The 25,655-nt window shown below is 44.2% G+C and overlaps 1 protein-coding gene across 1 annotated transcript in view; it reads right to left on the reverse strand.

Annotated features, from left to right (window-relative positions):
* The window catches only part of itfg1 (integrin alpha FG-GAP repeat containing 1), a 100,899-nt gene that overhangs the window by 47,901 nt on the left and 27,343 nt on the right, over positions 1-25,655 (reverse strand). Inside the window, exons 8-10 of the mRNA XM_037483738.2 lie at positions 24,559-24,640; positions 14,780-14,874; positions 5,107-5,258 (exon numbers count right to left, since the gene is read on the reverse strand). Of these exons, the coding sequence (XP_037339635.2) occupies positions 5,107-5,258; positions 14,780-14,874; positions 24,559-24,640 (329 nt within the window). The remainder of the gene's footprint in view (positions 1-5,106; positions 5,259-14,779; positions 14,875-24,558; positions 24,641-25,655) is intronic.

Genomic DNA, 25,655 nt, shown 5'->3' on the forward strand with positions numbered 1-25,655 from the left:
TGGTAATATTCTGACCCACGCGTCCAGACTGAAGATGAAGCGCGCATGTCCAAGGCCGATCCTACAGCGCCTTTCCTCGCTGAGGAGTTGGAAACACAGGTTTGGTAAAGTTAGCAAGCCATACACAGATTCAGACTTCCCCGTTCAATCGGTCGTCAGCGAGAGCTTGTCAAAACACAAACGATGCGTCTCTGTAACCGTGGTGATGTTGACAACCAGCTGCAAGGAGCCTGCGCCTGTCAACTCATTTCGACTTTCTATCTTCATGAATGAATGTTGGTATAAATGTCCATCTGCGATGATAATTGCTATACAATGAATGGGATGATTCCCATGATCCCAGATGTTTCATATCTTCTTCAGTGCCGAGTAGAGTAGGGAAGGGAAAAAAACGACCCTATGTTAAACCATCATCGCTGCACATGTGCCCGAGTGGGCAGCAACGTATCAATGGCTTTTTGTAATCTGTCGGCCTGGTCTGGCCGGTGGCCATCTGGTAAGGTTAGAAGCCACCGTGGATGATGACGACTTTGAAAAAGCCTCAGCTCTGTGGTGGCACTGATCTTCTGGCTGACAGGGTCTGGAAGGTTGCTTTCTCGGTTGCTTGGGAAACAAGTTCTGATGTGTACATTAGATAGATGCGCGCACCGAACTGTATCCAAGTCGTTACAAGCAGATAACACATTGACCTCTGTGCCATTTAATCACGGCACAGGTGTGATGAAATGACAAAACACCATTATTATATAAGCCTATACCATCCGGCATCGCGTTATTCCGTCGCATGCCGCAGAGGTAACTGGAAAAAAAAGGAAGGACTTGTACTTATGAAGGAAGACATCCAGCATCCCTCTGCATGCGGTTGTAAGTAAAAGTTTACAAGTGTGTTATGTGCGCACATTACTTGGTGCTTTTTAAAAGCAACAAACTATAACATTTGAATCTACAACAATCTCCTGATGTGAATAAGAATAAAGAAATCATCCCAGATGTGTGATCATTAGACACCACTTTAGTACATAAATGTGATCTTCATTTAACAAGTGATTATTTAAAACTTCTTTCAACTTCAATAATTTCTAAATGACACCAATTTTATATATTATGAGTGATTAAAAAGATACAGATTCAATTCATTAGTGTTCTTCAGATGTACAAATGTCCACCGTTATTCCATTTCAGCACATCACTGCTGGTTGTGATATGTTAACATTAATACAAGCTGAAGTGCCACCTTGTTCTACTCTATGACTATCAATTGCTTGTAGGCGGAAACTCATCAGCCAGTGCAGACGGGGAGGACAAAGACTAGAAAGACGTTCTATTACTTTGTCGTTATCATTTTACAAACATTTTTTGTGTGACTGCAAAAGCAGTGACGCTAATCTGATGATGTCTTGTTAAAACATGGCATCCATTATGCACTTGATACCTCTAACTTTGTAAAAAGGGCTTGATTTTACAGATATACAATTATATTTCACTGTAAGTGCGAACCTGCTTTGAGAAACCAGTCTGCTTCGCAAAAGAAAAGTGAAGGGAAAAATAAAGAAATAAAGTAATGAATAGTCAGCCGGCCGGAGTCTTGCTTGGAGCGAGTTAAGAATCCGGATCATAAGCAGTGTATGTGGAGCAGTGCCATGCTTTGTCATCTGCACCTGAAAGAACTACACTTTATCACCAGGCTTTCCTGAAGAAAGTTTCTCCCACTGAGATGACATAACCAAAAGAACAAAAAGAAAAACATATTTTTTTCACACCGCCATTTCATTTTCTTTTTCAAGAGCGTATCCCGGTCTCTTTCATTGTGTCGCCTCCTGTCTCCTCAACATGCCGAAGGCTTGCATACTGCAGAAACACTGAAACACCTATAGGAACTGCTTCCTGCAGTGAGCGAGAGCCCTGCACCCTTCGTTGTGATCTGACAGTGTGAGTCTGTGTGTGCGTGTGTGTGGATGACAGAGCGAGAGATTCTGGAGGCAGAGTCTGTCCTTCGACCCGGATATAACGCGGACCCTGAGGAGTGCAATTTCAGGAGCCACCGATGGAAAATGACACACTGCACAGACATGAAAACATAAACACACAGGGACATGTTCGGGCACCCTGAAGTTTTGTATTGCAGCTCCTAATGGCTACGTTTCCATACAGTCTGCAAATGGATCATCTAGAGTTCTGACTTGTTTACAAGGACGGGGTAAAAGCTGAGCAGTTTGATGTCCACAGAAAAATGTACCAAGAAAAACATGTCCGCTGCTGACTGAATAAGTCCAATGGGAGTCAATGTGATGGATGCTTCTGACATCATTAAGTGTTATTCAACAAACAGACAAGTGTATTAGTTAGTGTGAGTGTGACATAAAGTCACACTAAGAAATTCAAACTGCAAATGTTTTCATAAACATTTTAAAGTATACGTATATATAGAATGAGTACACATGCCATAAAAAAATGAAACTGATAAACTGACACCAGCATTATTCATCCAAGGCGGGGAGCGAGGTGCACTTGATGCTTTTCATTCAGGATTTACTACCACTTGATCAAATATGATCTTCAGAGACGTGGACGAGGCAGTGACAGGTGGGAGAGTCTACTTATTTCTAGTTGTTCACCGGGGGCTGAAGATCCGAGTGGGGACTGAAAGAACAACATGCCCGTGCTGCAATGCGTTTGAAGGGTGTCAAGGTGACCCTCAGGGAAACACCGAGCATCTGATTATAATGTGTGCTGAAGGCCCCCCCTCCTTCCCCTCTGAGCAGAAAAAGCAGCGTGTGGAAGAGATTCAGTATCCCATTTGGCCCTTGAAGAGATGGAGGTCGTGACTGCGCAGAAGAACTTGGTACCGAAGCGGGGTAAAACAGATGGATGCTTGGCCTGAAGTACATTGTGGTGTGTTTCACGGTTTTATTAATTGGGAAATCAACGGGTGAAGATAATAATTTCCTTCGGAGGTAACAAATCCCGGGTTTTGTCAGAGTTAAGCCTCACAAACAAAATGACCTCACGCGTCTGTTACTGACTCTATTTATTCCCCCTGCTCATCGTTCCGCTGATTCCACACGATTACGCTCTCTCCCCCTCACTCACTCTTCCCATTTTCAACGTTTGAAAAAATCAGCATTCATTTCGCCGGGAGGAGGAGTGACACCGACTGGCAGGACTTTTATCTGAAAAGCCGCTATAAATAACCGCTTGGAAGGAAGAAGGAGTGAGAGAGGCGGGGCGACAAGGGAGAGAAACAGGGAGAGGGCTGGAGAGTTAAAATAGATCACATGTGGGGTTTTGGTAAGCAGAGGGCATTCGCTTTGACCTGCGGAGAGCTGCTGAATCCGAAAAAAGCCAGCGAGTCGACGGCGCGCATTTCAGAAAACGCCTGGACGGAAAAAACAAAAAGAAGCACACCCCATCGCTCACAGAACGGCGCGTCGAAGCGCGTGCCTTTCTCCGGAGGACGCCCTGCAGCTCTGACTTGTGGGGCACCAACAGGCCGTAGGTGCCTTGGTCGCGGCTGTTCGCCGCTGGTTGTTCATTTAATATACTCTCTAACATGCTGAGCTATGTCCCTGACCTCTTATCATCTCTTCATCCTTCCTGATGATGATGATGATGATGATGGTGATGGCTTTAAAGGGTCAGGCTGTATCGGGAAGCACTAATAATACCCGCGGGCCCAGTGTGGGATTACAATGGCCCGGCTTAAATTGAGAAAAGTAAGCGGAAGGGAAGAGGGTGTGGGCAGCGGCTATGGCTTTGCACGCCGCTGAGACCGAAGTCATTTCAAGATGAGGGCGACTGCAAAGAGTTAATCCCGATAGGACTTACTGCTGATTACATAGAGCCTAGACAAGAAAAGTAGAATTCACGAGTACACGTGCGAGTGTCTGTGAATCTTTTGAAGCTATGTCCCAACATCTTACTATTTCTGACACAACACCAGCATTAAATCACACACACACACACACACGCACACGCACACGCACACACACACACACACACACACACACACACACACACACAGAAAACAATCAGAATGCATCGACAATCACAGCCATGGCCCCTTTGGCTATCTTATCTTCATCTCGGTGCCCGGATAATCCGTGAATAGGTGTGTCAACACACACGCACGCACGCACACACACACACTAGTGTCCGTGGTGCTTGCGTCCTGGCGCATGCTGTGGTGACTTTTAAAAAAGGGCCGGCTTATCAGCTGCCTTGTCCCAACACTGAAGACCACCCGTACCGTAGTGCTGGCCTGTCCCGCTCCGTTCTCTAGTGAACTGGATGTTAATCACTTCTTCATCATGCCAGAACGCAGCAGATTCCCATTGTCATGTGCAACATATATGAAATCTCCATATGTACAGTGCCATGCAGGTCAAAGAGTCAACACCTTCATTTATGCCATTTATTATACTTAAAAATCTCATGTATAGAATGTTGAACGAATCGACCTTTGTATACATAGTTTTACGTAGGCGCATCAGCGTTAAAATATATATTCAAAATTGTTGTAGTTGTGATGATTAAAAACATGAACTGGTTTACATGAGCCATTTAAATATCTTGAGTTATTAGGTTCCAATCAATTTCACTTGGTTGGAATACTACAATTAGTATAATCTCATCACAACAGGGAATGTTACACGACACGTTTGACGTGGACGACACATTGAAGCCAGCGTTTGTGACCAAACGAGAGCATGTGAATTAGCATGAAATCTGAGATTCTTCTATAATACATTTCTGCGTGGTAACAAAGCAAGCACCGTACGCATGTAACCGTGTGCTCTGCGTGCAGTCCCTGGACATGCTGAGACAGCGTGCCTCTGCACCGATAAAGGCACAGCACTGAGGCGATTAGCTGGAGTGGGGTTCAGGGACCTACTTGACAGGATTCCAAGGCAACCCCTGCCAGGCAAGATTTGGCTCGGTTTCAGAAAAAGCTCATTAATTTACTAGACGTTACCTTAAATAAGGCCTCAGAGGAACCAAAGTTGACTCTACCTTCTGTGTGTGTGCGTCATCCAAAATGAGCCGACAAAAAAAACTCACATGCCCGTCTTAACAGTTTCGCACACAAGTTCTCAACATCTGTCCTACCTGCCGCTGGTATTGCGGAGGACCACCAGGGCGTCGGGGAAGCCGTCCAGGTTGTAGTCCCCAAAGTGCAGCGCCAAGGGCTGGCTGTGTTTCCCCAGCACAAAGCTCCAGGTCGTCCCTCTGCCATGGAAATCGGGCAGCACCGGCACCCACTGCAACAGTGCAAAAACAAAATCACACATCAAGCGGAAACTGAGCAATTCCACGCTGGACTCAATCGTGAAGAGTTAAAGTAGAGAACAGGAGGGTAAACATAGTAAAACACAAACAGCAGACATTCAGGCCTGTTCTTACTTGTAAATTGTATGGGAATGAATTAGATAGAACACATAAAGGCACAATATAAGATGGAGAATAAAACCCAAAATGATATGAATAAATCTAACCCATACAGCACGTTTAGAATCAATTAACTCAAGAGCAGCACCAAAGGGTCTCTATTTTTTTCTTCTCTATTCTTCTCTTTTCTACATCGATGGTTTGAAGACTCACAATGTGTTGAATTGTTCAGTGAGGAAAAAAATTCCAAAGCAAACTCAGTCAGTTTGATGTGAAGCCCATTAAAGTGTGATCTCTGCACTTGACCATATTATGCGATAACACGCTGGTTTCACACTGGCATAGTAACGCAGGTCTTGGCGGTGCTTTTCCATCAGGCATGTATTGGACGGTGGACACAAATACGACAAAACACAAAGGATAAGTGCAATGCACAAAGAAGGAAAAATCCCATATTTAAGACTTTCTGATTTCTTACTATGCCGACTGTAGGAAGTGATTTGTGTAGCAGCGGTTCAAGCCGCCTACCCCCGGTGTTTCTGTAAATGCAGACAGCCTGCACTGTGTGATATGTTTTCATCTCAGCATTTTATGAATTCATTACCATGATCTGCAATATTTACCACCACAACGTGCAGTTTGGGCAACTAAAAAAATAAATTCTAAATTCAAAAATCCAAAATCAAAGCCATGCCGATTCGCCGTATATATTTTTAAACCACTCGGAAATGCTGGTTCCAGTGGATGAGAGTGATGGTGCGAGTGAAGGGCATTAACAGCACCAATAACACACCCCTGGCGAGAGTTTCAGGAGCTCTTTAACAGTGAAAAACAAACTCAAATATGACTGTGAAACACTTAACATTGAAGCCACATAACAATATGATTGAAGTTCGTTCCAAGATTGCCCAGCGTACTGCAATCTCTAGTGCTGTGCAAACTCAGACTAAAGAAAAACTTTAAGAAAAGCATTTTCTCGAGAGGTAATCAAAAGCAAATCCTATTATTTACTTCCATAGACGTGTAAATCATCAATTCAGCAACTCCACGCCGGGGGTCCCAAAACAAAGCCTAATAGAAAGAGCAGCACCCGAGTTGTGACGGAACCAATCTGAACCGAGTGGAAGATAATCAAAGGAACGCGTCTGAATGGGATTGAGCCCGATAACATAATTGCCCATCAGTAACTAACAATCACCCATCCACACGGTATTCACAGCTGCAGGAGTAATGTTGGGGTTAACAGGGACACACTGACACACAGGTTAGCCGGGCCTGCCATCGAACCGCCAATCCACTCAGTTGTCCTGACTTCAGTTTGGCCTTCAATGCCATCATCCCACGTCACAACCGAGGACCGAACCAGCTCTCCCACCGTTTTAACAAGGCGTCTTTCCCTCATCTTGACAATTCAAATGCCAAGGTAACGCCTGTAATACCACAAGCGACTGATGTATCCGGAATGTAAGAATCAAACTATGGAGGAGATCACACTAGAGTGCTTTCAATACTAACTACCTCGAGCTTAATATGAATGCCACTTCACTTAGCGCCTGCCACAGCACACGCTGGTTTAAGGCATTTAAGTCATGACGTATCGTCTTTCACTAAGTGCTGGTCACAGAATGCATTATCAGCCCTAACCCTTCCCCGAAAACCCCATTAGGACACAACAAAGATCCACTGAGGAGCCGCGTGTATCACCATTCAGTACCGACTTGTAACTAATCTAATCTATAATTGTGGTCTTCATTAGACTAATACAGTCTTATTACAGGTCTCGTCACTTAGTAGGAGGTTTATTAGCTACACTTAGCTAAAGCTAATGTGGTCTAATAACTACACCTTTCTAAATTGTTCCTTTGTGTCTGTTTTAATGCTCACCTATTCGAAATGTTTCAGATGGAGGTTGAATCAATTATATGCTCTTTTATATAAAGCATATCATTAAAACCAATTGCAGCCTCACTATAGAGTCTAGTGAGGCTGCAATTAGTTTGTGTTGGAAAGAGGCCTTTCCATCAGTTTGTGCCTATTGACGTGGGGCGATGGGGTGGACAAAAAAAAAAAATACCAGTCAGTGAAATGCAAATAAAGCTTACAAATCAGAGAGGCCAATCTAGGGTTGGCATCACTTGATTAAAGAGCCACCACTATATTCTTTCGGTCCAAGAGAAAGAGAACGGCCGAATTGATCTATTCAACCGTGAAATTACTCACTTATCTTGGCCAAAATAGTCTCAAAAAGCAAATCCAAGGGACTCGTTATCAGTTAATGTTAAAACCTTTGGCTGTTATTTAGATTTGTTTTGAGAAAAAAAACGTCATGATCAGCATTGTCTTCAAAAATCCAGTATCAGCCGCTATAATTTCTATAGTTCAATCATGGATTTTGAAATGATAAACACCAGTTGAGTTGAATTGCATGCAAAAAGAAAGCTTAAAGTTTGACTCTAAATTACAAGTTCAGATGCTTGGTGGGTATGTGTGTGTGTGTGTGTATGTATATCAAAGAGTTCTACCAAAGGTGTATTCATGAATGTTAAACAGAGAGAGCAGGAGCAGAGAGTCACTCCCCAGAACTGTCTCTACAGTAATTGCTCCTAATACGACTAGCATGTTCAATAAGGACAACATCGGCCTACGTGTATTCAGTTTGAAATCTATCACTCAGAATAACACGGCCATGAGTGTCCCCCACAACGACTGTGTCGTAACTCCTGACACTGTAACTGTTTAGGTGCCGTTGTTCAGAAGATGAGGTCTCGGACAATTTTGATGTGGGCTAGAAAGTTGCATTCTGAATTCTTTAATACCAAAGTATAACGATAAGGTAAAAAAGATCAGATCTCTGCACACAGGGGAGTTCAGTGCCGATGCGCCCTTCAGTGTTTCCGTCACGAAAATACAAAAAACTATAAATGGCCATAATCAAACCACCGTAACATCATACATTTAGCTTGATGCTGTGTAATAACATTAAATCTATGGAACAAAACAAGATCACCACTGAATTTCCTCTTCACATTCAGATTTTGGTAAAACATAATTTAGATGTCACTAATTTCATTTTCCTAAAGATATAAGATGTTTCCTGATTACACACAATGAAGCTGTTGTACCAACATATAAATTGGACCAATTATCTAAGTAGTAAAAATAGTTGCACGAGCATAACTGTAGAGAGGATTCAATGTAAGTTGTTGTAGATTTAATTTAATCCATGGGTCCCATAATTGTCTAAATGAGCCCAAGCAATTAACAAATTTAACCGTAAAACAGGCACAACACTTTTATTTTGAAGGGAGGCACTACACACATACATTAACCTTCAAGGCCTGTATGTTTTGTCACTTAGACTGAGACTGTACTGGGCAGAAGTGAGTGCAGGACGATACTAATTATGCTCCCCTACACGCCGTGCAGATGGCATCAGAAAAGCAGAGGAGTGACAAAGCTGGCTGAACATTTTTCACAGGAGAAGAGTGAGCCTGGGGCCCAGTCAAGCTCTCATTAAATGGCTGCTGAGTGATGTTGCGATGAAGCCGTAGGGGCGCAAGGCCTCAATGATTATTGCCGTCCGGAGTGGATGGGAGTGCTGGAAATGAACACTCCGTTGGTGGCTGGCAGAGAGATAGGAAGAGAGAGAGAGAGAGAGAGAGAGAGAGAGAGAGAGAGAGAGAGAGAGAGAGAGAGAGAGAGAGAGAGAGAGAGAGAGCCGTGCACATATCGGGGACATTCAAAGAGTTGGAACCATTATAATAATGTAAAAAAAAAAAAAAAAAACACATGGAGGTAAGCAGGTTAAGAGATCTACTGATTCTGAAAGTAGGGCAGGGATGGAGGAGTCATGGAGGAGTGATGGGAAAGGTGATAGACATAATTAAAATGAAAAAAAGGTTGACCGTTTTTTTTAAATGCCACCACATCATCAATGTTTTTGGTTTGGGGGGGTTGGTCCACAGGGCAAATGAATTCCCGGCTGAGTTATCTTCTCGTTGGACTCCACCGCTTCGCGCTCCGTTCCCTCCGAGGCCCTCGCTGGTCGCCGGCCTTATCGCCAGAACACTGTGCTGCTGCCGCCCCCAAGGCGATCAGTGCAATGTCTGCCGCTTCTTTTCTAGCGCTGATTAGAGGACGGGAAAGGAAGAGCGGGGAGAATACCAACAGCACCTCGTCAAAAAGAATATGTCGGAAAGCCTGTTGCGCGTTGGGTTGTATGTGGGCTCTGTGGAGCTGCGGATTGAACTGGAGAAGAGATGTTGATACACAAACAAATGGCATTTAGCTACAGGCAGTCTGAAGGAAGAGCAGAGGAGGATGGAAAAGAAAGTCCAATACAGATAAACAGCCTTAGAAAAAAAATAAAGATGCTGGAATGAAGAGACTAAAAACAATAGATAAGCGAGGCACGTTTTCATACACAGACCCCCTTGAAAACATGATATAGGTACTTAATCAAGCGGGATTCATTAGTCCAAATTAAGCCTGCCAAATTCTTAATTAATTAAAATTGCAAGACCGGCATTATCGTGGCTGTCTCGCTGTAAATTAAACATTATATTGTTTCCGGGCAGAAAGCTTGATTGCCTCTAAAACATACACCCAATGCCTCTGATATTTGATGATGATACTGTGCGGATGTACGGCGGAGCAAAGGCGGATGACACAGCACTTACAGCAATGGAGGTAAAATGGCAGACGGCATCACAAAGCCCAACAGCGAAAGCGGAAGTCATACGATCAGTATTGAGCAGAAGGGAGTACGCACCCTGTAAGCCCCCCCTGACCCCCACAACCTCCTGAGTGTTTTTTTATTGCTCAGCAGCATTGTGCAGGGAATTGGGAGGAAACCATAAGGACCTCCGTGAGGATATTAAAGGTTGTAATCTAATGAAATCTTTCTTCATTTGAGGAACTAAAATGGATAGCCAGCATGACAACGGTGCTCCTTAAATAAATCATGAGGCAGTTACTCCTTCCTCTGGGCTGTGAAAGTTTTGACATTTAACCACTAAATATAACAGATTATTTGAATAATGTCAAGTGTGTGTCTTTGGACCTTGGAATTATCGGTCCTCCTGACGCCGTCCCAGTCCAACAGAGCGATCCTCCGTCTAAACAACTCCATATTCGCAGGTTCAAATGTCAACATATTAAAACTGAATCGAGTCCGCGTGTGGCTCCGTGTGTGCGTCTTTTAGCGCAGGGATCCAAATGACCCAAGTAATGGAGATGAAGACGATGATGGGATTGGTACTCGCCAGGTAACCTGATACCTTTAATGGCAGCGAGGGGACGGCTCCCGCATACAAATAGCTTTTTATCAAGCAGTCGGGAATCACAGCCGCGTACAGGCAGCGTATTGTGGGATTGTGCGCACACGCTCACACAGGGCACGGAAGGATGCCTCTTGAAATGCCCATGAAAAACAAGCAGGGGAACAAAAACAAGCCCCCGACATGAAATCGCTCTCCCGGCTTTGCTGATGACTTAAGTGAAAAAAAAGAAACAGCACGCTTTTAGATTCCCCCTGATTCTACTTGGCGGAGGGCGCTCCCGCTTCATTAGGCCAAGAAATTAAAACGTGGGAGGCCTGCGGCAGAGGTGGAGTTTATGAGGTGATGCGGGGAGGCGCTCCAACGTCGACAGACAACGAGGCTGTCTGAGGCAATAAAATGCTCAAAAACAACAAGCGGAAAAACCAGGCGTGTAATGAAGCGATAGCTTTTATGATGCCACCGGTATAATGACTGCAATGCTTACCACATTAGAGCTGGCACTGAAGGACGGCATGGGGTGTGAGGCGGAGGACTACGTAGCAGAGCATTGTCAACGGGTACTGCTGCAGTACACCTATGGGCAATACTACGAGGGTGGTGTTATGTATGTTACCATAGTCATTAAGGTGACCAAACGTGTGAAGAATTTAAGCTAAAATATAATTTGAATACACTAAGCAGAACGGCAAGGAAAATATTGAATGACTTGGTTTGTTTGACGTCCCTCAGAGGACTCTGTTGTGTGTGAGGTTTCATGGATTTATCGGCTCGTGGTGCTGGACTGGGCTTTTTAAAGTCTGACCAACAAAGACGAGACATCCACACTCCGCCGTGAAGGTCTACATTTGCAGACCACCCCTCTATTACGATTCCGTGCACTTAATTCTTTAATAAATTCATTATTAACTTCTGGTGGCTTTGTTAATGCGCCGCGAGGAGAGCACGGTGAGGTTTTTTCCGATGCATCAGCTCCTGCATTAGCATTAGCAGAGTGGACCACTACCCTGAGCCACAGTACACAGATTGCTGTTAATCAACAGGTGCAGATGAGGTCATAGTTTCTCCCTGGTGAAAGGCAGTTTGCGCGGGAGCCAGAGATGGAGTGAGACCATATGTCAGTGTATTTGCAATTAGGCAGGGAGGGGACACTGCTACCTGCCGCCAGTGTCACCTCTCTGACCAGTGACTGGGATGACGGGGAGGAGGTCGTCTAGCTCAAACTGGCAGCCCTCACACCGCGTGGGCAGCTGGCTCTGTCTTCAAGGGGGCGGTGTGTGCGTTTAGCATTCGTGCGCGTGTGTAAATTGGGAGTGTTACCAAAGGACCACAAAAAGGAAAAAAAAGAAGAAAAAAAAGCTTCTTGCATTGGCATTGAGAAAGGCTTAGAGCGAGCTGACTTTGTCACCACTGAAGGACATAGAAGAAAACTAACAAAATGATCACGACACCAAATTGTAAGAGTCAACATTGGGGAGTGAGAAATAACAGAAACAAAATACCCAAAGATGTCCTTGCAGCCGTAGAGTCAGAGTCAATCACTCCTTAAGGAACGTGTATGAGAAAGCTGCATTCCAGCATTTCTGGTTTCAGTCACTATAAATGGTCACGTTTACACCGGGTATTACCATGTGATCTGACTAGAGTCACTGGGATAGGGTCCAATGCCTGAAATGAGGTCTGTTGTTCACGCAAGCTGAAGAAATTGCTTTGTTTTGTACTACGATATTAAATCAGCCAGTGAATATTGCACTTCCAAACTAAACTAAAGTTTTGTTTTTACAAAAGTTCAATGAGACGACCAAGCGTCACCCCACCAAACTCTAGGCCACCTTGTGTGCTGGTGAAGCAAGGGAAGCGATGCCATGGATGGGCGGCTAGTCGCATATTCACCTTTTGAGAGGGAAACTTGTCAGCTTCTGCGTATAGAGGGCTCTCATCCACACAGCGGATGTCACGATATCACTCACAGCATATGAGATTTCACCCGGTAGGGTCGAGGGAATTCTATTGGTAAAATGTATCCAGAATATACGTATATCGATTTGCATTTTGAGCGATGGCGTGTCAATTAGAAGCGAGTAGTGAAGCGATCTCGCCCGTAACCATCTAAGTGTGGCACTCAAGACGCAGACCGAACGACCTGGTGCTCCGGCAAACGCTGCAGTACAAGCAAGACATCACCACTTCCCCCCCATCAAAGATATGAGACATGATATTTTGAAATGATGGCGCTGTGCTGAACTGGTCTTTAATGCACACTTCCTTTAGGCTTGTTCTAGTGAATCTATTCTGATGTGTGGTAGATGTTTCCATCCAGCTAATGAAAAGACATAAAGGTCACCTTTTGGTTTGCTTTTCTTTGCCTAAATGTCCTTGTCCTCGCTGTTAACACCCACAGGCCCACGAGAACATCGAGCTCCGCAGGAACATCCAATTGTTTACAGAATTTGGGCAGAGAGAAATAAGAGCACAATAAATGTGATGAGTGTGTCTGTAACGACAGCGAGGGAAGCGAGAAGATTGCTGGATGCCCCCTGAGCGGTTTCGTTCAATATGCTGAAGCAAAGGCGGAAGTACAGGCAGACCCCACGAAGGGAAGGTGCAAATTGCCGTGCAGAGATTGGACCACAGACACACGCTAGTTTCTACTCAGCGGGACGTCGGCGCATCGCCCGAGAGCATCCGAGCACGTCTCACACACACATTCCTCTTATCCACCCTCTGATGAGGTGTGTCAATGAGGGGACAACTTACCGTCATTCCTTCTCCACCTCCTCTTTCTCCCACCTGTCTCTTTTTCCATCTCCCTCCTTCCATTCATTAAGTCCTCTTTTCTTTTCCAATTCCCCCCTTTGGATTCCTGTTTCCTTCCTCCCTTCCTTACCCCTCATCTTTCTCCAAAATGATCTCTCCTCAAGGGGAGACATCTGCTGTCATGGAGACACGCCCCCACAGTGGTGTAGGATCAGGCAATATTATTGGCTCATATGAGTGTTTGTACCACAAACAATGATGCACAACTGACATCAACATGGCTATGCAGATAACCAAAGAGCGCTCTCTCTCTCTCTCTCTCTCTCTCTCTCTGACAATGACAACAGTCTCACAAACACACGCAGAACACAACATGCGTTCACTTCATCCATCAGTGCAGATAAGTCCTACTCTTTGTTTTGCTGACAGGCAAAAAAAAGCACGTCCACATGAGCAGCTGTGTGTGTGAGTGAGTGTATTTTGTGTAGGGAGGGAAATGCAGATAAGCCTGTAATATTTCTATTTTGTATTGGGGGAAAAAAGAAAAGCTTCCTCTCTGGTTGCAGAGGAAGGAAGCTGAAAGCGGGGTCTCTTGCCAACTGGTGGGATGTAACTGAAAAGAATCACACAAGATGCTACGTAGGTGGTGTGTGTGTGTGTGTGTGTGAGTGAGAGAGTTCCTGTGAGAGCAGCTGTGCGCGAGCTCATCCGTGCACGTGTACGCTGTGTATTATTCAGATGGGATTGAAGGTGTGCACGTGTGTATCTGTTACTGCCATCTCACACGGCTCTGCAAACCGAGTGACACCCGCCGGCTCGGCCCCGAGGCTTTTCTATAGCAGTAAGCTGCGCGTTTAATGCCCTCCTGAAATAGACAAGAGGGAGAAACGAACGTGTGCTGCTTCAAATTAAAAAGCTTTTAAATGACCTAACAGGGTTTTAATTGTTAAGAAATTGATGGGAATGTGTGTTAATCATTGTATCAACTGTGGAGCCACGAATGCGTGCACAGCCATGTTCGAATCCAGCACATCTGGTTCCAAAAGTCACGTTAAAAAGTGCAACCACGGCCCAAATAATCAAAAAATCTCCTAACATTGGTTAACATTGGCAACTCTGGTTTCTACGCCTCCTCTGAATGTAATAAGAACTAGAAGAAAACATCAGCGGCAAAATCAGTGAGGTGGAGAAAGGAACAAGGTGGTGTCTGACAGATTCAAGTACAGAAAGGCGTTATGATTGGTAGAATAGGATCGCACTTCAAAGTCCAACTCATGGAAGAGTGATACATGTTCAAGTGGTTTGCTGAGTAAAAGAACCAGGCGAGTCCACTAGAACGACTCGTGTGCGTCATGTACCTCTTTTGAGCCCGACTTGACCATGTAGATGGCGCCGCTTTGACAGGTGGCATCCAGACAGACGGGGAGGAGGTGGTCCTGGTAGCCGTCACCATCTGCCGGAAAACAGACACAGAGAATTAGGCCGAGTAGCAACATGTTTGGACTGAACCAGAGGGAGGACTGATCCTTTGTTTTCTGAAAACGGCCTTTTTTTAATCATTTCCCTCCGTCAGAACGCCACACGCGTCTCTGGCAACAAAGTAAGCGCTCCTGCTCCACGCGTGAGCCGGATCACAGGAACACCTGCTTGTTTCCTCAGAGTAAAAAAACCACACAAACAAACACAAACACACACAGAGCGGCACTCAGCTCTTTGATCCTTTTTAACAACAGCGACTGACTTTAAGAATCTTCTTCTCCACTGATTCTGAGCGCTATTAATTATTATCAGAATTCCTCACAGGCTTCATCTAATGCACGATGGCAGGTGTAGCGCCTCCCAAAATCAAAACAGCAACTCGTCGAAGCATGAGCCCCTCAGTGCGTCTAGTCTAGTTTCAGATTACCAAACACTCACACAACATAACAACCGTTCATTATGGGTTGTCGACTGAATGATGAAATATTTCTTCACTACGTTTACATCTGCAGAGAGAGAGACGTGATCTACTTTGGGTCTTCAATTGGGAAAATCTTGTAACTAAACAGTGTGAGGATGCTGAATCATAGCAGAGGCTGCTCGTATTAACTTAAGCCCTGAGAGTTACTGTGTGTTACAGGGAGGATGGACGCACAATGGTTTTGCAGCATAATGTGTGGTGTTGGACTTGAGGAATATGTGCAGCTGGTTGTTAACACTTTTAGATTTGGATGTGTGTACATGTGCCCTGAATAACTTGAATTGTCTCATTTGTGCCTCAACCTGACTGAACAGTAGCCATGAGTAGCAGCGTTTTGGTATTTGTCTTCGGATCAAACGATTAGTTTGATCGCCGTTAGCTGCCGCTCCGATTGTTACACAAAATAGTCAGGTCAATAGTATTGATTGACACCAGTCGCAGAGGCCAAACTGCTTCCGGGCTTCTCTCGCCGCACTGCGCCTCCGCGTCCATTTCAACGGGGCGAGTGCAGCGCCCGCGAACAGATGTTGCGCCACGTGAAATGGAAAAGCGAGTGACATTGATGATGACTGACGGTACAAAAAGCCGGCGAGGAGGAGAGTGGCCGTCTCTCCACCGCCGAGCCAGGCAGAGAACAGAGAAAGTGTGACGGACGAGCAGATGTGCTGCTCAAGATAATAAATGAACAGGTTCCTCTTGTACTGTTGCATTATAAAAATCCTATAAGAAAACCTGTCAAACGGTCTGTGGTTGACGAGCCTCACTGAAATTAAAGTTGTCCTGTTTACGAAGTAAGATTTGTTTATTGTCTTATATTACCCAAGCAGAACAATCTGGATAGAAATATCACAATACATGCCAACAGTCGTGTCTCAATAGATTACAATTGGTTTAGTTGATTTCTGTGTAGAGGCAAATAATAAAAAAAGTGTGTGGACAGAGAAATACAGAAAAACCAAAGAGCTGTTTGTGGGGCAGAATATCAGAAAATCTCTTCATAACATACACTGTGTTTCATTCCATGTTAATTGCAGAACAGACTAATGAAATAAAATGAGGACTAAACATGAAATGATGCACTTGTTATGCATTATATGCACAGATCTTTTAGAAATTAGATTATTATAATTACAAATTACCATGTCACATTTCTTGGCCTGAAGTGATGTCTTAAGAATGCTTATGTTGTCTGACAGTGAAAGAATGTGACCATCTTAAATTGACTACGTGTGAAGTGAGTGAAAGCCAGCAGACACTCCTGCTAGGCATGCTGTGACCACTTAATCTTCAGTGCTTTCTAAATAAACCAATATTGAATTACGAAAGCCATCACTTAATTATATGTCTATTGACTTACCACTTTAACACTTAAAGATCATTTTAGCCACCATTTCGAGTACTGCTCAGCTCGAAGAACAAGGGAATAAAGTCATTTGTGGGTTTCGCCTCAAGACTGATGAAAGAACCCTGGTGATGGCCAGGGCTCCTATATTGTTAACAGTTACAAAGTTGGCTGCTTAACAGTCATCAAGATCAAGTTGCATTATGGGAAATGTAAGCGGCTGTGTTTCTGGCACTTCACCTTTGCCTGGGACTGAAAATGTGGATCTCATGTGCAGCATCGAGGGACCATCCATTTGCAGTGCCTGAACCGTTCCAACACAACTTTGCAACCGCTAATTCGTCTCGCTTCTAAACCACCGCCAGTAAACTCACGTTTAGGCACAGGGGGTCGAAAACATATCTAGTGTTTTGTTTTGATACTTTGTTATGTTTTGATGGCCGCAGCCAAAAAAGAGTTTTATTTTGATTATTCTCATTTAAGTACAGGCATTGCTGTCTAATTAGTTGCATTAGCGCCGGTGTTAATGACAGCAAGGGTACACACAGAGTGCAGCCCGTGCTCTGCAGTGTGGGAGGATGTGTAGCCGGAGAGCTACTGGAAGGAGAGAAAACAAAAAAGACACAGGAAGAGATGGAGGGGGACAGAATGAGTGCTAATCGGGTCCTACAGAGGTTGTCACTCCCCATTCGGTCTCTGGTGTTTGCTGTCCGCACACACGCACACACACACAAACACGCTCGCTCCTTCCCTTGGTGCCACCTGTCCTTACCTCCATGAATACCATCTTTCATCTATCTTTTCATCTGCCTCGCTTTTATTCGCCGTCATGCTCTCCTCCTCTTGCTCCTCTCCCGACTCACTTCTCTGTCAGTAACTCACTCCCCTATTACTCCCTTCTCAAGTCTTAATGCATCGGTTTCTCTGTCCATCTCTCCCCCGATTTTTTCACCATCATTCCCCTCCCCGCCTGCCCGCCTCCCTCTTTTCACGCGGCGTGTCGGAGATTGGCTGCTCAGAGAGAGGACACTGCAGGTGTGGGTTGATGCGCTGAGAAGAGGGGAGGCCCGGGAGAGACGGGCCGAGGAATGGGGAGAGAGACAGAGAGAGAGAGAGAGAGAGAGAGAGAGAGAGAGAGAGAGAGAGAGAGACGGTACAGATTTGCATCATGATGCATTAGCATTCATACACTTCACCAATAACTATGCAAATCACAATATGCAATAGTGACAACACACATGGTGGGATGCTGCCGGGAGCCTGTGACTCATTACAGACCCCCAAAATCTGACAGAACTGAGAACTGTGTGCTTTCTGCAATAGTGTATTTGTATGTTAAAAGGTGTAATAGCGGGAGGCGAAACGTGGGATTTGACGTAGGTCTCCTCCTTCGTAAGTGTCATTTTAAGGTAAGAGCTTCTTGTCCTTAAAATATCTCTCCCCCATATCTCTCTAGCTTGGAACCTATTTACACTGGTCAAGAGGTAAAGGAGTGCCTCTCCGGGACTTTCACACATATGGTTGACCATAGATCAAAAAATGTTGGATTTCATTTATCTGCCATTGTTTAAAGTAATGTTCTAGTTTGTGGTCGTGCAAAAACCCAATTATGAAAGTGAAAGCACGTGACCTTTTAAAACGTCTGACACACGGTCGCCCTGACACAAAATTATGTCAATTGTGTCTCCCCAATAACCGTTTCTGTCTATACAATTATTTATAGTGGAAAATAGCAGTAATGGCTTTGTAACTTCTATCCTCATTCTTTGCCTTACCTCTATTTGACAAGAGAACAAAAGTTTTCCCATAATTAAATGACTAGAATTGTGAGCAGGAAGTATACATATATTTGCCATGAAGTCAGTTAGCGACTACTACTTATTAATCCATATTTGTAATCGTTTAAACATTTTGGCCAATTTCCACCATTAGAAGTGTGCCCCTAAAAGTTCCAGCTTGCAAAGAATCCACGGCCGTGCAGACTGATCATCACTGAAGTACTTTGACTCAGAACGCAATAACCTAGAAAACAGTCAATCTAACGAGATTTGCATGTTCGGGGGATGCAGGGGGCCATAGACGCCCAAATCAGCGACCCAAACTATTAACAATGACTATCTTTACGTTGGTATTAGAAGAGACTGGCGTGCACATGCCCCCCCCCCTTCTCTTTTATCTCACAACCAAAAACAAATCAACCTTTTGTAGCATTAAAAATATAGTGCTAATTAGTTCGAAGCACTGTGGGTGCTTATAATTTACAGCAGTACTTATGCATCTAGACCGCATAGCATATACTGGAATAATAAGACGCAGGTTTTACCTTCAATGAAGGTTTACACAAGATGCTGACTTTAATGTCAGATGTACTTTGTGATTTCCATTAAATTGCATGTTGGAAATGCAAATGAATATTGGATCTTTTGAAACTATGAACCCAGGAGACTCCACCATCTGCGTATGGATTGGGATATTTCTAAATGCCAGGGATGAAAAAACAATGGGTGCTTGTTTGTGGAGATCTGCCGTTCCCGTATTTTTACCTCATTAATATGATCTGGAGGGATCTCTGTCACAACTCGGGTGCAAGTTATTATGTGATTCTGATTACAAAAAACTCTGATCTCAACTACCCGAGCAGGAACCCGGTACCTGCAGGTGTGCAGGAGTCTGAGACGGAGAGAGAAAGTGATGAAGGATGTTAGATCGAAAGAGCGGAGTGAGTCAGAAAGCTCAGCAGACTGGTCGGAAACAAGACAAAACAGCCTGTGAAAGAAGAAACAAAAAAAACACACACCAAAGGGAAATGAAGGTTGAAACAGAAGAAGAAAAAAAAAAAACAGTGCAAAATGTATGCAGAGTGTTGAGTGGAGAATGAAGCAGACAGAAAAGAGGGAGAGAAAGAGACGTTGGATGTAACACAAAATAATAAGATGAGCGGAGAAAGAACGCCGGAGGGGAGAGCAGAGAGAAATAGGCTGTCCTGTTAACATGCTGACTTACCTGCACACACACACACACACACACACACACACACACACACACACACACACACACACACACACACACACACACACACACACACACACACACACACACACACACACACACACACACACACACACACACACACACACACACAGGCATCCACCCACACACACTCCCTCCCTCCCTCCCTCTCCCGGGCAGCACGACAGCCTTTCCTACTTTAAATATCACCTCCAAACACGTTTCCCGTCTCGCCGTCTGAAAAGAATCTCCCTATTGCGGTGAGCTGCTGGCTGCGGCGCAGCCCCCCTTCATCTTACCTGCAGGGAAGGGAGCTGACACACTTGGTTGTGGGACATCGTTGTGCTTTACCTAATGATGAATTATGCATCGGCCGCTGTCACTTTGAAAAATGCAATTACCTCAGTGATAAGGCAGATGGCCTGTTTTGTCTGGCATATGCTGTGCATTCATTAGAAGTCTAGCGCTGGAAACCGAACCACTGGCGCACAAACACGGGCGGGTGGGTGGACGGATTCCCGCGATGCATCCATGAACAAGCACGCACACACACACACACACACACACACACACACACACACACACACAGGCACAACGTGCACACGTGCCTCAGGTTTAGCCAAATGCGTTCAGCCTGTGGAAGATGTTCAGACACATCACATTATTATTCATAATACCTGGTCCTGTTCCAGCATGTCTCATGTAGGGCATGGTCGGTCCTGCTCTAAAATGCCACTGAGGCAAAAAGATTGGGTCCAATTCAATTTAAATCTACAGACACAGAGAGCTCAACACTGGCTTTTAAATGTAAATGCCACAATGCGACCAGGCATCAGCTTTTGGTTGACTAAACTGAAAAGAACAAATGCCATATTAGTCAACTTATATTTGATGAAATTAAAATACTTAACTGTTTCTAATTTCAGCCGGTTTAAACAATATACGGTAATGAACATTCTTGGTGGTTTGTGTTGAATCTGATACTTGAACTGAACTCCAGTAAGTCACTGTAAATGCACCACAGATCCACTTGCCATTATCTTAGAAAAAGTTGCCATGTGTTGTAGATTTGGTAAACTCATTCGCAATAAACCCGGTGTAAGCCAGGATCACAAGAGACTCACATAAGCAAATAGGAGCGACTTTTGAACAGTTTCTTGATAAATTAATAAATTAAAAGAATAGTCAAAGTAAGAAAAAAAATGTACCAACTGAACTTTTCCAGCCCTGATACAATGCTTACGTGCATGTGTAATCAACTGTAGACATGGAATAAATCCAATCCAGTTATTTGGGTCAGTCACAGCCAGATATCCGAAAGCAGTAATTCCTGGCAGTGTCTCTGAAGACTCCAGATTTAGCTCAACCAAAACCACCACAATATCTCCACAAAGACTCACACTCAATAATTTCATTTTAAGAGTAGCCAGCGTTGGAGCTTGACCACAGTAATGAAAAGTCCCAAAAGGGAAACCCTCACCAGGTACACGACTCCCATCACGTTGGACTCAATAAGAGGACACACTGCTTATGACCGTTCTAAAAACTGCATTTACTAAATACAGGAAAACTTTATGGATCCACATGTATATATATATCTGAGGGTGCTGCAGCTCACTGGATGAGCTTCCCGAAATGAGTTCTTAGATGAAGCTTAACATTTCTGTAGAGCAGGTTGCGTTCCCGCATTACAGATGTCGTCGTATATTATCTAAGGGGATGCAACGCTGCTCTCTGCTTTCCCTCCATTTGCTGGTTACTCTTTTTGCCATCTCCTCCTCCTCCTCCTCGACATCACTCCCCTCCGCAGTTTTATTTCATCTTCCCATTCTCTTCTCTATCACGCTTCATGTGGTTTTTGAAGGGTGCTAATCCTCTCCTTTATTTGCCATACTGTATGTCTTGTTTCCGGGCCTCCCTATAATCAGATTAGTTAGCCTGCTTAAAGCTGGTCAGACAATCACTGAATTATCAGAACAGTGACAGTTAGAAGAGATTTGCTGATATAGCAGGTGGACAATTGAAGTATTTTGGATGAATAGATTAAGAATAGATAATGGTGGAAACATTGGAAAAGGTACCAAAACAAGAACATATACAATTTGAATGCTCTTCAATTCCTTATACAATTCCCATACGAACATGACACCTTGAACACACCCAGTAAAAAGCCTGTTTTATCACTTCTATATTCGCATATTTATTGGAGATGCACTTTTGCATTTTTCATACAACTACAATAGAAAGTACAGATATGACGTGAACTCAAACACATCCACTCTGGACTTGTGTTATTAAATAATAATAAATACATGAGGGTGCAGGTTCTCTTTCAGTCTAGTGTGCAATTCTTGTCAGAGCCAATCTGATCAGAGTTATCCCCGATCTCCCATTCGGCCCCACTGATGTGATGACAAACACTGAATCAGCTCTGGTTGGCACGCAGCTCTGTTTTTTTTTGTCTCTGCCTGACAACATTAAAGTTATCGGCAGAGAAAGGGACAACCAGATGCAGGTGGAATAATGACTGATCCAAACTCAAGCGTTACACTATTAGATAGCATGTTCTGACGGAATCTGTAATCACCTACATAAGTATTGCTTTTCACACACTATTTTAAATCCTTCACTGAATTGTTATCATTGTAAAATACTAATCTCTCCATCTCCTAAGTGAAGTGCCTAGTGAGGCTTTTGTGCATAATGTAAAAAGAAAGGGATTTATGAGCTTAGCGCAAGTGATGCTCGGTCACCACAGAGCCCTCATCCAACAACAAGATTCAAGAGACGCCCAAAGCAGTTTCCACTGGGAAATGGGGGAGGAGAAGGAAAACGGGAGTGAAAAGCGAACGAGCCATAGATAGCAGCTGTATGGTTGATCAAGAGAAATAAAGATAGACAGTGACAGCGGAGGAGGGGCTGATTGAAGGACAAAACGGGGCCAAAATAAGAGACGCTCTTTCCTGCGAGGCATCTCTCGGAGAATTTGGCAGATTATTATAAGCGTGACCTCAGAGGTTCTATCCCCGGCTAACGAAGGCACCATCTTCAAGTGACATTTCCCAGCCGAAGGAAGGAGGGAAAAAAAGAGATTAACAAAATGAAAAAGTTGTCGGTGGAGATAAGCTTGAGATTTGAACAAAAAGAGGTTTGCTGCCCCCAGAGAGGTTAATTAAATGCGCAGACACACACACACAAAATCTCCAGCAATTACACAAACACACGCTGTGAGATTCCCTCGTGACACACACACACACACACACACAGAACATATAGGTCATTTCCCCTCTGGCTCATACATTATTGCCAATTTGGGAAGGGGAAGTTTGTTCACTAAATATTTGATGGACACCCCTAGCTACAATGAGATTAACAGATTAATCTTGCCAATAAGGAAGTGTTTATCAGTGGGAAGTAAGTGTGCACACTTGTGTGTGTGTGTGTGTGTGCTTGTGTGTGCTTGTGTGCACGAGTGCCACAAGAGCCCGGTCGGTCCCGGTGGCAGAATGGATCTCAATGTTACAGAAGAAAAACAACCTCAACAAACCGTAACACACTGTAAGCTTGTTAAGATATCTAATCTGCTTTGCATCATGCTTTTAAGACGTAATGAGAGTAGGGCTATTTTTAAACAAATAACAGCTTATAGTCTGAATTGCCACGTGATTTAGTTCCATCATCTGGTCATCTGGGGAGTGGAGGGGGGATCATAATGGCAAAGGGAAAAACACATTTCAATGAAAGGAAGGCAATTATGCCAGAATGGGATAACTGAGGGTAGTCTTATTTGCACCGGGAGACATTCAGCGAAAAACAGTCTTTCTATTCCGACGGCGTAAAAAGCACCCACAAGGCTCAGAGGACAAACATAAACAGGAAGAATTGTATTGCGCGTGCAACGGGATGCTGTCTGAGGGAAGGGGGAGAGAGTTACTGACGCTCCAGCATCAACACAACCAACACAGACTCTTCCCACCTTTGTGTATGTGTGTGTGTGTGTGTGTCCGCGTGCTTTAAGCGTTTTGAGTATTAAAACCCCCTGAAAAAGTGGGTGCTCCAGGGGCCTTTAATGTGTCCTTGCCATCGGCCATGTTAATCCAAATGGTATTTAGCTTCTTAAACAAGCTCAAGACGCCACCACAACTCTTCCCCGTCCCCTGGACGAGGTGTTAGCTCCGACAGGAGGGACCAGGGGCAAACTTTTGGCAAAACGAGCTGCAGCTTGGAGATTAGAGCGCCAGCGGAGATTTGCAGAGGATGAATGTAAAGCTGAGCCGAACAATGAATACTACTGGTCAAGATTGTTGAAGGGGATAAAATGTTCACAAAATGAAAAAGAATCTGGCTCCATGTGAGATTGAGAGTGTGTACCAGAGTGCGTTGTGTGCGGTCGTGTGCTTGCAACACTGTATGCAGGCGTGAGATTAGCCTGTTTGGTAAGGGGTGAGCATTTTGTGTGTGTATGTGTGTCTGTGTGTGTAGGAGAAGAAAGTTATGCGGCGAGATAGCTCTGGTGAAAATGCCAAAGCCAAGAAGACCAGACAGTCCTATTCGGAAACCTTTGAAGCAACACCGTTTCAAATGCAGTAGAAGCTTAAGGGACTTAGGAGAGGAATAGATCTGCAACACACACACACACACACCACACACAACACACACACACACACACACACACACACACACACAGTGGTACTTTTGGGTGAAGACAATTTTGACTTCCTGTGTTTTTGAGGTTGGGTTTTTTCCTCTAACATTTTGAGGCCTAAATCTTCAGGTTTAAAAAAAGCATCTGTTACAGCCAATTACTTCTTTGCTGGTGCACTCACCAAAGTCCACGAAGGAGGACTGTCCGATAATTTGGGCTGGTGGATCTGACGGCATCACTTCTTCTCTGGTGAAGTTCCCGTCCTGAGAGAGAAACAATTAGGTAGACAAAAAGAGAGAGAGAGATCGGTGAGTGGGACATAAACATAGAGAACATAGAGAACAGGTGTATAACGGTAAACATAATGGTTCTTTGCAGCAGGACTGAGTTCTATGCTCTTCTATGTTTGTGCACAAGCATGACAAGTTTATCTTCTGTCGCAGTGCATGTGAATGCTCTGTATTCACCACAGAGAAAATACTGCCCCTGAAAAAACTCCTTTAATATGGTAGAGTGTTATTGAGTAAAATGATTGGTGTAATTCAGTCAGACAAGGGCTGAATCAGTTGTAATTACTTGGTTGAATAATCATTCTCCTTAAACAATGTAGTAAAAAATGCATGTTCCCACATTAAGACATTGCAGGTTCAACCGGGCTTTTAAGATACCGATATATGAGCTTACATTGAAGACAACTGGTGTGGGAGTTCATATGCACAACAAATGCCATCAGTGTGTGTGGTGCCCTTTACAGAGGGCATGGGGGGAAAGACGAGGAGATAAGCTTATTTGAAGGGGGGCGGTGTGGGTGGGGGGTATGTGAGTGTGTGTGTGTGTGCGAGATCAGATGCGACTCTGTTCAGTGGGAAACTGTTGCCTGCTGATAGCAACATTAGTGATTCATGAGGAAAAGGGGGGCAGAGTGAGAGAGGGACAAGGTGAGAGAAACATATATACGTCAGATATATTTATTACTAGTATTCTGATTAGTTGAGGACGAGTCACTGGGTGCACTGTATCGGGCCATAATGTACTGTACCTGTTTACATTGACCAAAGCGTTCCACATCATTGAGCACTCAAAATAACAGTTCAATTTGACGTTGTCATTTCTGTTTGTAGCGATCCGTGATCGCTAAACATAAGACCAGAAATGCCACAAATGATCGGTTTCGTGCAAAACTAGCTTTCGCAACAATTTAGGGCACCTTCAAGCCAAAGAGGACAATTGAGGTGGACGTCGATGTGAATAAATGAGATGGGGGAGCGAGATCTACCT

This window comes from Pungitius pungitius, chromosome 4 (assembly GCF_949316345.1).
Source record: "Pungitius pungitius chromosome 4, fPunPun2.1, whole genome shotgun sequence".
NCBI classification, from domain to species: domain Eukaryota; kingdom Metazoa; phylum Chordata; class Actinopteri; order Perciformes; family Gasterosteidae; genus Pungitius; species Pungitius pungitius.